This window comes from Myodes glareolus, chromosome 10 (genome assembly GCF_982192425.1).
Source record: "Myodes glareolus chromosome 10, mMyoGla1.1, whole genome shotgun sequence".
NCBI classification, from domain to species: Eukaryota; Metazoa; Chordata; class Mammalia; order Rodentia; family Cricetidae; genus Myodes; species Myodes glareolus.
Genome location: NC_142035.1, coordinates 58030998 through 58045169, shown reverse-complemented (window position 1 = coordinate 58045169; position 14172 = coordinate 58030998). Strand labels below are relative to the sequence as shown.

The following is a 14172-nucleotide window of genomic DNA, read 5'->3' as shown; positions in this document are numbered from 1 at the left end:
GATATTCAGGGTGAAGGCCATGTAGGACTAGCTTCAGTGAATGAATCACATTTTGTCTCAGGCAGAAAAAGACCATAGAGAATATCAGGAGAAAGAGGGCTGAGCGACTTCATAACTTTCGTCGAACACGAAGCCTCAGTCCCCAGAAACAACTCAGCTTCCTGCCCAACAAGGATCTCCCCACCTGGGAATTTGACTTGCCCAGCCGACGCCGAGAATACCTGCAGCAGCTGAGGAAGGATGTGGTGGAGACCACTAGGTAAGGATGAATCTAGAGCCCGCTTCCTGCAGACTCTGTGGGAACAGGGACTGGAATATGAACATCTCAGAGGCTTTTCCAGGTTTCTGGATGAACTGAGGTAGACATGGAAGTCTAGGGCAAATGGAAATAGGATGTATAAAAGGGAATGGGGTATAGCTGTGCAGAAGATGGACAGAGAGAAATCATGAGAAAGCATTAGACAAAAGGGACTCATATGTTGTGCAAGTCTGTGTGCCTGGGTCTTAGAATGGCTCATTCCTCTCTTTCTAGAAACCTCCCTGAAAATGTAAAATGGCGACTTTGTAGACAGCAGGAGGTTTGCTGAGCCTGCTAGGGTGCACAGGACCAGACTTTATGCACTCATCATGTTAGAAGATGACTCCCCCCACCCTGTATACTTCCTTAGGATCCCAGAACCAGCGTCAAGATCAGCCAACCTACCCTCTGACATTGAGCTGATGCTTCGAGACTATCATCAAGCCCGTGAGGAGGCCAAGGTGGAGATTGCCCAGGCTCGAGATCGGCTCAGGGAGCGGACTGAACAAGAAAAGCAGAGAATCCGCCAGCAGATCATCTCCCAGCTGTTGAAGGTGAGGAATGAGGTGATCTTCTGCCTTAAGAGAGGCCTGAAACCTGGGCCAGATCTTAGACTCTGGCAGCCTGTGATGGAGATCCATTTGGAGGGTGTAGGGCTCTGCTTCCAACCCAAAGCTGGGCTCATATTCCCTTTACAAGCTCATCAGACCAGATTTGTCACAGGCCAGAATATGAGAGGAAAAGGCTTCTGTGTGGAGTCAGGGATGTAGGGAAGCAGGAGAGTGGTGGCTTCTGGAAAGTAGGCAGGAGGTTCTGGGAAGAGTGGTGGTTAACTGTAGAGGTGAGAGGGAAGGTCAGAGGAGAGAGTATGGTAGCCAGGTGTATTATCAGAAGCTAGTTTTATCTGTCTTCTTCCCAGGAAGAGGAAAAACTACAAACTCTAGCCAACTCTAGCTCCCTGTGCACCAGCTCCAGTGGAAGCCTGTCTTCTGGCATCACATCTGGTTACAACAGCAGCCCAGCCTTCTCAGGCCACCCCCAGTCTCTAGAGGTTAAGGTGAGTGGACAAACATCAGGAAGTTTCTGAGATGTAAGTATGTGTAGGACCTGTGCCTTCTCCAGGTCGCCACTGAGCCCTTCCCATATGCCTTCCTCTCCTTTAATCTTGCATTTCTGTGTGTGTTTGCTTTATTTATAGTTATGTGTATGTATTTGTTTCTGTATGTATGCAGGTGAGTACTGGTGCTTACAACGGCCAAAGGCATCAGATCCCCCTGGAGCTGGAGCTACAGGTAGTTGTGAGCTGTGTAATGTGGGTGCCGTAAATGGAACCTGGGTAGTATACACCTAGGCATGGTGGTGCAGGCTTTTAATCTTAGCACTCAGGAGGTAGAGGCAGGTGGATCTCTGCAAGTTTAAGGCCAAATGGTTCTACATTGTAAGATCTAGGACAGACAGAACTACATACTAAGACCTTGTCTCAAAACAAAAACAAATAGTAAACAAACAAAACAGTACATGTTCAGTTTTATTTACTTTTGTTGTTGTTTTTTCCTTTTAAAAAGATTTATTATTGGGATGGAGAGATTGCTCAGAGGTTAAGAGCTCTGGCTGCTCTTCCAGAGGTCCTGAGTTCAATTCCCAGCAATGACATGGTGGCTCACAACCATCTGTAATGAGATCTGGTGCCCTCTTTTGACATGTAGGCAGAACACTGTATACATAATAAATAAATCTTTAAAAATATATTTATTTATTTATTTAGAGACAGGGCCTCACTAGTAAGAAGCACTAGCTGGCCTGGAACTTACTGTGTAGACCAGGTAGGCTTTGAATTCACAGAGATCCACCTGTCTCTACTTTTGCCTCCTGAGTGTTGGGATTAAAGGCATCTACCATGATGCCCAGCAAGATTTATTTTTATTTTGTGTGTGGGTTTTGCCTGCAGGTGTGCCTGTGTACCATGTGAAGGCATGATGCCCATGGAGATCAGAGAAGGGCATCAGATCCCCCCAGGACTAGAATTATAGACAGTGTGAGCCGCCATGTGGATACTCGGAACCAAACCTAGGTCTCTGGAAGAACAGCCAGTGTTCTTAATACTGAGTCATCTCTCCAGCCCCAACTTAAGCTTTTATTTTTTCCTAAATAGTAGACACTATTTTACAATAAGGTAGTAAGTAAAATGGTGTTGTCTTTAGACTGTTAGAGATAGACATGTTAAGCTGCTTACTTTATGTTCACTGTTATTATACTGAGCTAACGGAAGGAATGCCAAGCCAGCATAACAGGTGGTTGGTCCAGATCTACAGAGTCAGTGAAGGCACCCTGAAGAGACTGTTTGTACTGAGACTAGAGTGGTAATGAGATTAGGAAGAGCTGAGTGGTGCTGTTGTTGGGAGAGGGGTACTCTCGGAAGAGAGGCCTCAGAGTGTGAAGAGCTAAGCAGAGGCCCGTGTGGATGGAATATAGAGTAAGATGGCTGAATGGCAAAAGAGTGTACTGAGAATTCTGTACACTTGGATTGCAAGGGAAAGAGACAAGCAGCCCAGGGAAGACCTGTTGATAACCATGGCAGAATTGAGAAAGATGGCGAATGCTTGGATTTAGCATTTCCAGTGAAGATCACCAGATATGGGTGCAAGAGGAGCAGTTGCTGGGTGACTGGTAGGATGTGGGAGACAAGAGTTGAAAACAGCATGCACTCATTTATTGCTATTGTGTGTGCTATGTGTTTGGGTGCAGATGCCACAGTGTGTGCGTGTCAATAAAGGATATCTTTACGGAGTTGGTTCTCTCCTTCCATCTTTGTTTTTTGTTTTGGGTTTTTTTTTTCCCCAAGATAGGGGTTTCTCTGTAGCTTTGGAGTCTGTCCTGGCACTTTCTCTGTAGACCAGGCTGGCATTGAACTCGCAGAGATCTGCCTGCCACTGCCTCCCAAGTGCTGGGATTAAAGGCCTATCTTCTCCTTCCATCTTTATGTAGATCTTGGGGATTGAACTCAGGTTGCCAGGCTTATATGGCAAGTGCCTTTACCTGCTCAGCTCTAAACTCATATTTGACCTGAGGTGGTGACCATAACAACAACAATGAAGGATGCTAGAGAAGGACCAAATTTTGTTGGGGGAAGGTTGCAAGTTTGATATTTACTTACTGGGTTAAAGGTGCTTCTGAAGAATTCATCTTAGAATGAAGACGAAGCTAGTTACAACCAAGAAAGCAGCTGGAAACATGAAGTGCTCCAAGTAAGGTCTGGCTGGAGATAAATATTTAAAGTTCACATTATAAATTAAAATGCATTTAGTAAAAAAAACATCTAAACAATGGTATATGCTATGCGGCATGAAGGTACATTTTCCCTACCCAAAAGTATTCATCTTAGTCACATGGATAGTGTGTATATCCGTATAAATATGCACATGGATTGTTAGCAGAGGCATAGCTTTTCTGTCCTGACATCCCAGTCCCAAGTAAACACATAGAAGCTTATATTAATTATAAGATGCTCAGCAAGTAGTTCAGGCTTATTATTAAATAGCTCTTACTTTTAAATTAACCAGTTTCTATTAATCTTTGTATTACCACATGGCTCACAGCTTTACCTGTCCTCTAGCATCCTGTTTCTTGGGCAGCTCATTGGTGTCTTACCCAACTCTACCCTTCTTCATTCCAGTCCTCGGTTTGGCTTTCCTGCCTGACTTAATCCTGCCTTGCTATAGGCCAAACAGCTTTATAATTAGCCAATGAGAGTAAAACATATTCACGGCATACAGAAGGATTATCCCACAGCAGTGGATAGTATGTACACCCATATGAATATGCACGTTAATGTGTACACCCATATGAATATGCACATGGATAGTGTATACAACTCTTCCATGAGAAGTCCCTCAAAAAACCACTAGTCATGATGCAATCAGCAAGAGCATTTTTATTATACCACATGTATATGGGGTCACACACACCTGTACAAAATGGTGAAGACTCTGAGAGGGACTTGTAAGCTCTTTTTAAGAACAGCAACATGAATATGAAAAGCAGTGTGACCATTCTATTTAGGATTGGCTTATGTAAGTGGCAATCATATTAGTACATTTCTAATTGGTTTGGGCTAGTGGGGGTAGGCCAAGGCTATAGCTTCTTCATTCTTGGGCAAGTCTGAACAAGTCCCAGTCTTTGTCTTTATTTGGTCATCACTCAAGAGGGGTAAAGGGGTGTTGACCCAGCATATGTGCCCCACCTCGTCCAGGGTCAGGGCCATTGGTTTTTGCCCTTTATTTGTGAACTGAAGTCTACTTCTTAGTGGAGCTATTAGGGTTCATGATCTTTGCCTGACTCCCTCATTCCCCATCATGTCCCAAACCAGACAGAATTTCTTTGTGTAGTCTTGTTGTCCTGGAACTCAGAGGCGTGTGCCACCACCACCACCCACAGCAGATGTGTAGATGCACTATTTATGTATGTATGTATGTATGTGTGTATGTGTGTATGTTTCTCGAGACAGGATTTCTCTGTAGCTTTGGTGCCTGTCCTGGAACTAGCTCTTGTAGACCAGGCTGGCCTCGAACTCACAGAGTTCTGCCTGCTTCTGCCTCCTGAGTGCTTGGATTAAAGGTGTGCACCACCACCACCAACACATTCTTAATTCTTTAGCTGTCTCTTTGCTAGCCATTTTCTTTGCCGTACAGAAACTTTTGCATGTGATGTAATCTCAACTGTCAATTTTATTTTTTTTTTAAGTTCTGGCTGTCCTGAAATTCAGTCTGTAGATCAGGCTGGCCTAGACCTCAGAGATCTGCCTGACTCTGAGGCCTCCTAAATGCTGGGATTAAAGGTGTGTACCATCACTGTCCAGTTCAGTTGTCAACTTAAAAGTTCTGTAGCCATGTTCAGAAAATCATTGATTGTGCACTTTTGAATTATTTTCTCTGTTTTCCTGTAGTAATTTCTAAGTTTCATGTTTTATACTAAGGTCTCTGATCCAGAGCCTGGCATGGTGATACGCACCTGTAATCCCAGCGGTTGGTATGTTGAGGAAGAAGGATCATGAGTTCAGGGTAACTTGTTGTGTGTAGCAAGACACTCAGGAAACATCTTTCTATCCATTCTGAGTTATTTTGCGATGGTGAGAGATGAGGGTCCAGATCCTGTCTTCTGCATGTACATTTCCACTCATCCCAGTGGTCTCTGTAAGTCTGTCCATTCTCCAATGTTTGTTTGGGGATCTTTGTGAAGGAAAGATCAGTTGTCTGTGCATGGAAGATTTCTAGATTTTCTATGGTCTGTTTATGCCAATACCACATTGATTTTGCTACCATGGTTTTTTAGCATTCCTCTAAATCAAGTATTGTAAATATTCCAGCTTTGCTCTTTTCACTTAAGATTTCTCTGTTTGGGAATACATTTCCATATGAATTAGGGATTAGTTTTCTTCTGTTTCTATGAAGAATAACATTGACATTTTGATTAGGATTATGCTGAATCTGTCAATTGCTTTGAGTATCATGGACATGTAATTGTATAATTCTTCCAAATAATGAACTTTGGGGAGTTATTTCCATATTTGAATTTAAAGATTTTAAAACATTTTTTACCTACATTTGTATGTGTGTTTGTGTAAATGTGTACACCAGAATTCCTGGAGTAGAGTTACAAGCAGATGTGGTTGCTGGAAACTGAAGTGGGGTACTTTGGAAGATCAGGAAGTGTTCTTAACCTCTGAGCCTCTCTTCAATTTCTTCATTGTTTTGCAATTTTCATTGTGTAGGTCTTTGACTTTCTTAGTTTATTCTTAGCCACAAAATAAATAAATGAAACACTTATTATGGGTGGGATTGCTTTTATGATGTTTTTAATGGTATGCTGAATTTCTTAAAAATTTAATTTTATGTGCATGTATGTGTGCTTGAATTTTTATGTGTGTAACGTGTGTGCCTAGTGTTCATAGATGCCACAAGAGGGCATCAGCTCCTGGAAATGGAGTTAGAGCCTATGGAAAAACAGCACATGTTCTTTTTTGTTTGTGTTCTTGAGACAGGGTCTCAATTATGTAGCTCTGGCTGTGTAGACCAGGCTGACCTCGAACTCGGTGATCTGCCTACCTCTGCCTCCTGAGCGCCAGGATTAAGGGCTGTGCCACTCTATCTGGCTGCTGCATGTGCTTTTAACCACTGCACCATCTGTCCAGCTCCTCAATGTATTCTTTGAATTCTGTTTCCAAGTATTTTCTTGAGAGAATTTTTCCATCTTAATTCATGAGAGAATTTAGCCTATAGTTTTGTTGCTGTTGTATGTTTATTTGGCTTTGGTGACAGTATAGTACTAGCTACCTAGAATGTGTTTGGTTGTGTTCCTTTCCTTTCTATTTTATGGAGCATTAACTTTTTTTTTTTTTTTTTTTTTTTTTTTTTTTGGAAACAGGGTTTCTTTGTAGTTTTGTAGCCTGTCCTGGAACTAGCTCTTGTAGACCAGCTCAAACTCACAGAGAGATCTGCCTGCCTCTGCCTCCCGAGTGCTGGGATTAAAGGCTTGTGCCACCACTGCGTGGCTGACATTAACTTCTAAGGTTTGGTAGAATTTGGTAATGCAGTCATTCAGCGTTGGACTTTTCTTTGTTGGGAAATTATTGTAGTTTCAGTATTGTTGCTTGTGATAGATTTTTTTTTTTTATGTCCACTTGATTTTAAGTTGGCCATCTGTATTTATCAAGATTAGATTAGATTTTCCAGCTTTTAGGAATCTAGGTTGTCAAGTATGATCATCATTTTAGTAATTTGGGACAATCCTCTCTTTCCCTTCTGTGTCAATGCTGTCCCCCACATGTTCTCGTCAGGTGTGAGTCAGTCACTCCTACTAGGCCGGGTCTCGTTTGTGAGGTGGCTCCCCTTGCTGCTGGTAGAGTGGAATTTCTATGGGACTCCAGAGATGGGGACAGGGATTTTGGATGCCCAGAGCAGTACAAATTCAAACAGGTCCATTATCAAAATGGCTTCTGCCTACAGCACCCCGGGGGAAGGGCTGAGTGGCAGGAAAGGGGACAAGGACGCTGCCCTGCGAGTTAAAAGTGAATCCTTTCCTAAAGCCAGGAGGTGGAGATTCCAAGTTCCTTATCTACCTTGGCTATAAGCCTGTTAGGGTTGTGGGTCTTCCCAGTAGCCAGGCTTGTCCCATTTGCACTGATGAGTTATCCTGTACTCTGTTTCCCTTCACTCCTGCAGAAGGGAGCCATCTTTCTGGGCAATGGAGCTAGGGCAAGTGCTGGGATATTTTGTTTCTCCTGCTGTGTTCCTTTCTCAGTTCATTGGAAGCTATAGGTTTCCATTTGCCATTCTGTGGAATCCCAGTGGTTTTTGGTAGCTGCTTCTGGAAATGTGAGGTTACAATCTGCTTTGTATTTGTGGAGAAATAGGTGACTGACACCACATCCATAATGTTCTAAGGTCACATGTGCCACATTGGGCACACTCAGCAAACAGTGAGGCTGTCATATTGGATAGCTTCTCTTCTCTTCATCTCTTTAGGACTGTAGGCATGTCATATCAAATCCTAGACTTTTGTTACTTTGTGCTTCTGCCCTGTAGCTGCATTAGGTAGATCCTGAATAGGTGAGAACCAGTGTCCTCATCTTTTTCCAGACATTAGCAGGATGATGCTTCTATTACTTCATACTAGTTTAAACTGAGATATATTTTTTACTGTAATGGAGCATGTGTGATTTTTCCAGGACATTACTTTTCAGTTTTTGCCATCTTGTGTATTTGTTCATATTGACTAAATGAAACTATCCTTGCTTTCTTGAATTTTCTAAATACACACCAAATACTTGCATGCATGATGTATTATTTTTTTTTATAGTTTATGTTCATTGGTATTTTGCCTACATTTATGTCCGGGTGAGGGTGTCGGATACCCTGGAACTGGAATACAGACAGCTGAAAATTGCCATGGAGGTGCTGAGAATTGAACCCAGGTCCTCTGGAAAAGCAGCCAGTACTCTTTAAGCACCGAGTCATCTTTCTAGTCCTTTTTTAAAATTTGTGTTTTTCAAGACAAGATTTCTTTGTGTAACTCTGAATATCCCGGAACTCATATTATATACCAGGAATATTCTTTTAATGTGCTGTTGTAGTTTAATTTTTTCATGGGTTTTTGTGTATTTTTTTCTATAGTTTTTATATTTTGATTTTTGATAAGTGTTATTTTACATACTAACTAGTGTTTTCCTGCTTTTTGGCCTTTTAATTTTTTTCTTAATAATGCTACATTTTTCTTACTCTGATATTATCTTTGACCCACAAAGCATAAGGAATTAATTTTGACCTGATCTATAAAATGATCTCTGTAGTAATCCCTGCCCCCAATGCCAATCCAGTTGTCATAGCAACATTAATTCATGATTACAGCTAGAAATCATCAGTGTAGCATTGTCACCAGGTGAGGTCGCCTAGGGCATTGGCCCAAGTGCAAAAGAATCCCAAGATGTCAGTTTGTGGTTAAGGACAGTCAGTAAGAAATTGAGACAGAGCACAGGGGTGGGAGCAGAGAGCCTGGGTGCTAGAGGAACAGATCTTGATGGGCATGTGACAGCCTGCTGAAAGATGCAGGAAGATGGAGCTGAAAGCATCTTGTTGCCCCACAGTATTGTGGCCTATAGTGGGTTTTTTGTTTTGTTTTGTTTTTTTGTTTTTTTGTTGTTTTTTTTTTAGGAGTCGTGAGCGCAAATGGTTCTAGGTTCTGGCAGATGCTATACAGGCGAGGAGTAGGAGATGACAGAACATTGGCTTCAGGAAGCTCAATGCTGGGAAAGACATCTCTGTCAAAAGGGAAAGGTGGAAGCAGTGTGGAGAAAGACGATGATTAGGTGAAATGGATTCTGACAGTTACAGATCTAAAACTGACTTGAGAATGTTACAGCAGGAGAGTAAGGAAGAAGGTAGAACTGTTTCTCATTTAAATTTTTTTACATTTATCTAGTGTGTATATGATGCACATACCATATCACACATGTAGAAGTCACAAGACAGCTTTCAGTATCATTTCTGTCCCAGAGACTCTCATCCTCAGGCTTGGTGGCAGGTGCCTTTTCCTCTTTAGTGGCCCATGTTTTTGTTCCACTGAAGAATGGCAGGCTTAGGGGGAGTTTACTAACTAAAGACAGGAGAGATCTAGAGGCTCTGGTCCTATAGTAGGACTTCTGGCTCAGTGCTGCACTTGGTCAGGGCCAAGGTCTGCTGTCCACAGCTCATTGCTTCCTCATCTCCCCCTCACTTTGACTTTATTACCCACACTAACCCCTGCTTTCCCCATAATGGCCTACTTCCTGCTGCCACCATGATACAGGTGGCTTCTTCTATGACCCTGGATTGTGGCCATTTGGCAGAGGGCTGGCTATGCCCAAGTACTGATTATCCAGATTGCCATGGCAGCTGATCTGCAAGCAACCCTTTAAGCCTGTGGCCTGGATAATGAAGCTTTGTCGGCTGGTATCTATTGCTGTTAAGAGACACCATGACTAAGACAACTCAAAGAAAGCATTTAATTGGGGACTTGCTTACAGTTTTGGGACTTAGCCCATTATCATCATGGCAGCAGGCAGGCATGGTGCTGAGAAGTAGCTGAGCACTATATTCTGATTCAGTAGTGACACTAGTCCTGGCATGGGCTTTTGAATCCTCAAAACCCATCCATTCCCAATGACATACTTCCTCCTTAATTCTTCCAAATAGTGCCATTTTCTAGTAACCAACAGTGTCAGCCTTGTTGAGGCCAAGAGCTTAAAGGCTTCCAAAGCTCTTATGAGCGTTTGGGGGCTATACTTATTCAAACCACCACAGCATCTAACTTCCTAAAGCCCCATTGCAACTGCTAGTAGATGTTTCTGGATCTCCTGTTCTAAGTATCCTCTATTCTGCAGGAGGACTCTCAAGTACCAGACTTCCGAGACACTTGGATAGGGGGTTGGCGTGGTCGGTCCACAGCGAGGAACAGTCAGCTGTATCTGACCGGATCTACCTGGAAAAGCTTAGCCCACAGTGAGTAGGAAGCTTGGGGAATGACAGCTGTGAGATTAACTGGCTCAAGACTCTTGGTCCCATACCACTGTCCCACCATGCTGGTGTTCAGGTCTTTACAGAGGCTTCATCTCTTTGTTGTAGGCCGCAGAGCCTCCCTGGGCAGTGGCTGCTGCTCTCCCTCCAGCCTATCCAGTTTAGGGACCTGCTTCTCCTCTCCCTACCAGGATTTGGCTAAACACATTGTCAACACCTCAATGGCTGATGTGAGTCTCTGCGCCTACTTGTTTTCCCCTCCTGTTGCTGTGGCCAGACTTATGCTGGATGGGGAGGGAAAGAAGCCAGGCAGATTAGGGCCACTAAGGCATGGGAACTTCAAGAACTCTTCATTTTGGTAAATGGACATTTAGTAAATGTTAGCGGAACTGTTGAATCTAGAGACCTGGCTTCTCCCCTCTGTCCCCAGGTAATGGCTGCTTGTTCAGATAATCTCCACAACCTTTTCAGCCGCCAGGCAGCAGCTGGCTGGAAGTAAGTTATTTTGCAGTGCTTTGGTCCTTCTGCTATGATTCTCTTTCTCTGCCCTGGCTTTCCTGGCACACCTCATGCTGGTAGCCTCCTTTCTATTTTCCCTCCTGTGACCCAGCTACCAGGGTGAGGAACAAGAGGTGCAGTTTTACTACAAGGAATTCTCTTCTACTCGACACGGCTTCTTGGGTGCAGGTGTGGTGTCCCAGCCACTCTCTCATGTGTGGGCAGCTGTGAGTGATCCCACTCTGTGGCCTCTGTACCACAAGCCCATCCAGACAGCAAGGCTACATCAGCGAGTGTCCAACAGTATCAGCTTGGGTGAGTCCAAGGGCTTGAAAGCTTCCGAACGCCTGGCCAGCAGTCAGAGGTAGAGGGTTGGAGCAGCACTGTTAGGAGCTCCAGACTGCTCAGCAAGATTGTGCTAGAGATCTAGTAATGGAATAAAGTGGGACTTCTGAGCATGGAATAAATCTTTCTGTCCTTCTAGTGTACTTGGTGTGTGACACCACACTGTGTGCGCTGAAGCAGCTGCGTGATTTCTGCTGTGTCTGCGTGGAAGCCAAAGAGGTGCCTATATTGCTGGTGGTAAAATGTTTTGGGATGAACTTGGGCTGTGGTGCAATTAGCAGGTGCTAGGGTAAGGTGGCTTAAGTCATCATCCTGACTATATACTTAAACCTGTCCCTGTTTTTTATTACACAGGTAGAGAACTCACATGTATCTCTGTCCCTAGGGGCACCTGTCAATTATGGCAGCTCAGTCTGTGTATGATACATCCATGCCAAGACCCAGCAGAAAAATGGTCCGAGGAGAGATCCTGCCCAGTGCCTGGGTCCTGCAGCCTGTCATCATGGAGGGGAAAGAAATAACCAGAGTCATCTTCCTTGCCCAGGTGACACAGCACTGCACCCTATCTCATGAAATACCTTGGGATATTTCTTTCCAACTGCATAGAATCCCTGGGTGCTAGGCCATCTGGCTAGAGTAGGCTCACAGCAAGGGGAATTAAAGAGCGGGAATGAGCAAGTTTATAGTCTTTGTGAAGCCCCCAGCACCAGAGATGGACTAACTTAATATTACAGCTGACTATAGTGTCCTTGGGAAATAGATGGATTGTTGGAGCTGAAGGCAGCAACAGAGCAGAATCCTAGCTCACCCATCTTGTACAGCTCTCCAACTCTCAGGTCAACTCCACCTTCAACATTGGGGAGGGGAAGGTTAGTACTTAGATCCAAACTCAGGAGCCCATGTGCATCTCCAGTCACCACTGCCAGAGTGGCTGTTACAGGTCTGTCTGTACACCTTCATTTCTTCCTTCTCTTTCCAGGTGGAGCTGGGTGCACCAGGCTTCCCTCCTCATCTTCTGAACTCCTTTATCAAACAGCAGCCGCTGGTTGTAGCCAAGCTGGCATCCTTCCTTGGTAGTTAGTATTGGGCTGTGGAGATAGCTGCTGAAATATAGGTCAGCAGAACACCTGAGACTCTATAGCTGCTTCTATACCCTGAGGCAAGAAGAGCCCAGGCTGCCTGTGGTAGCCAACTATACATATGGCATCAGCCCAGCATTGCCAGCAAAATCAGTATTTAGTACTTGGTTACCTCTGAAGAGTGAGCAACCTGAATTTCCTGGCCCTGGCTGTCCAATGAAACTCAATTCACTTTTAGGATATTTCCTGCCTCTGGGACTTAACACACCAACCAAGGACTGGAAAAAGTATAGCCTGCAGAGCTGGGGACTGCAGTGCCTTGGCAAGGTGCCTCCTTGGCAGGCAAGCACTAGCCAAGGGTGCTCTGAATCTGCCTCCAACATTCATCTCCATTTTGTGATGGAGTGACAGAAAGGATCAAACCAGTTTAAAGAATCAACTGCACAAACCAAAGTCTGATTCAGAATTGTTTTCTCTCACCGAGTGTTTACAAATGCTTCACTACTCGTATTTACCTACATGCACACACACTACTTCTACTGGGTCACTCTATGTTGCTGGTACAGTTAATCTAGCTTGAGCTCAGTACAATGGGAGGCAACTGTGGGGCCTGAAGACTAGTAGCAGGTAGGAGGAGCTACATGCTGCTTGCTGACATGATAAGAGGGATTTCAAACAGACTGTCTTGGAGAGGATTATTTTCCAGCAGGCCTTGGCCTTGTGCCAACATGATGGCTCAATCTCCCAAATGCTGGGATTATGAGCCACCACACCTGGAACCTACTTTTTATATAAATCTACTAGCTGAGTAGAGTGTTGTGGCACATGCCTATAGCACTCTGGTAGTAGAAGTTCAAGATCACCTTTAGGTAGCCAGTCTGGAATACAAGAGATCCTGTCTCAAGCAACAAAAAATAAATATTGAACCATCTTTTTAAGTACTGAGTTTAACTGTTCTAATATGAGAGAATAGAAAAAGGATTGTTTTCTTATATCTTGACTCTTGGCCTGGCTGAACACTGAAGATGTTCCAGGTTCATCGGGAAATGGTAGGGATAAAAAATTACTTTTAGTGCTGGAAAGTGGTGCACACTCTAATGTCAGCATTCAAGAGGCAGAGGCAGATCTATTTGTCAACAGAGCTAGTTTCAGGAGAGCCAGGACTACACAAAGAAACCCTGTCTCAAAAAACAAACAAACAAAAAAACTCATCTATTTCTGTCACTCAAACTCTTTGGTGGAAAAGGGTACTCTTATGGAGATAGAAGAATGGTTAAAGGGTAAACTTCTTTGCAAGATTTTTCTAATCCCTTAGAGTATTTATATTACCAACTGAATACTGTAAAACTTCCAAGTCCTAAACTAAAGACAATGAGCCACCATTCTTAGTTTCTGCTTCTGCTTCTTTTCATATAAGTGCCTTACTGAGACTATTGACCGAAAAAAAGTCAAAATATTTGTTCAAAACAAAACAAAAATATCCAGGCAGTAGTGGTACATACCTTTAATCACAGCACTCAGGAGGCAGAGGCAGGTGGATCTGAGAGTTTGAGGCCAGCCTGGTCTACAGAGTGAACTCCAGGACAGCCAGGGCTATACCTATCTGGAAAAACCAAAAGGGGGAAAAAAATCCTTGAGGGTCATGATGGCCATGTCTACTTATGATCCAGAGTTGACATTTTCTGCTTACATGCATGTGCTGGTATTTCCTATGAGTTCAGGAACTGTAGGAATCGGAATAGGCTGGCTATCTAGCATAAGATGGTAAGCCATCTGTCACATAGTCAACTCTCTGTAGCTTCATGTCCCACATCCATCTATTTAACCATAGATCAAAAGATATTCAAGCAAAAATTTCTTGTAATTATTTATACATAGTTAAATCATCTCTAGATAATATTAAATT

At 43.6% G+C, this 14172-nt stretch overlaps 1 protein-coding gene across 4 annotated transcripts in view; it reads left to right on the top strand.

Annotated features, from left to right (window-relative positions):
• Stard9 (StAR related lipid transfer domain containing 9) overlaps positions 1–13648 on the top strand; it is an 89977-nt gene extending 76329 nt beyond the window's left edge. For 2 of the 4 annotated variants that reach the window (XM_048459616.3, XM_087911270.1), the window contains 10 exons: positions 62–259; positions 669–852; positions 1218–1355; positions 10212–10329; positions 10453–10574; positions 10775–10839; positions 10955–11157; positions 11327–11406; positions 11573–11731; positions 12167–13648. In XM_048459616.3, the coding sequence (XP_048315573.3) occupies positions 62–259; positions 669–852; positions 1218–1355; positions 10212–10329; positions 10453–10574; positions 10775–10839; positions 10955–11157; positions 11327–11406; positions 11573–11731; positions 12167–12268 (1369 nt within the window). In that variant the 3' untranslated portion in view covers positions 12269–13648. Of the gene's footprint in view, positions 1–61; positions 260–668; positions 853–1217; positions 1356–10211; positions 10330–10452; positions 10575–10774; positions 10840–10923; positions 11158–11326; positions 11477–11572; positions 11732–12166 lie in introns of those variants that run through there. The other 2 variants (XM_087911269.1, XM_087911272.1) reach the window with 2 other exon arrangements.
• The last annotated feature ends 524 nt before the right edge of the window (positions 13649–14172 follow it).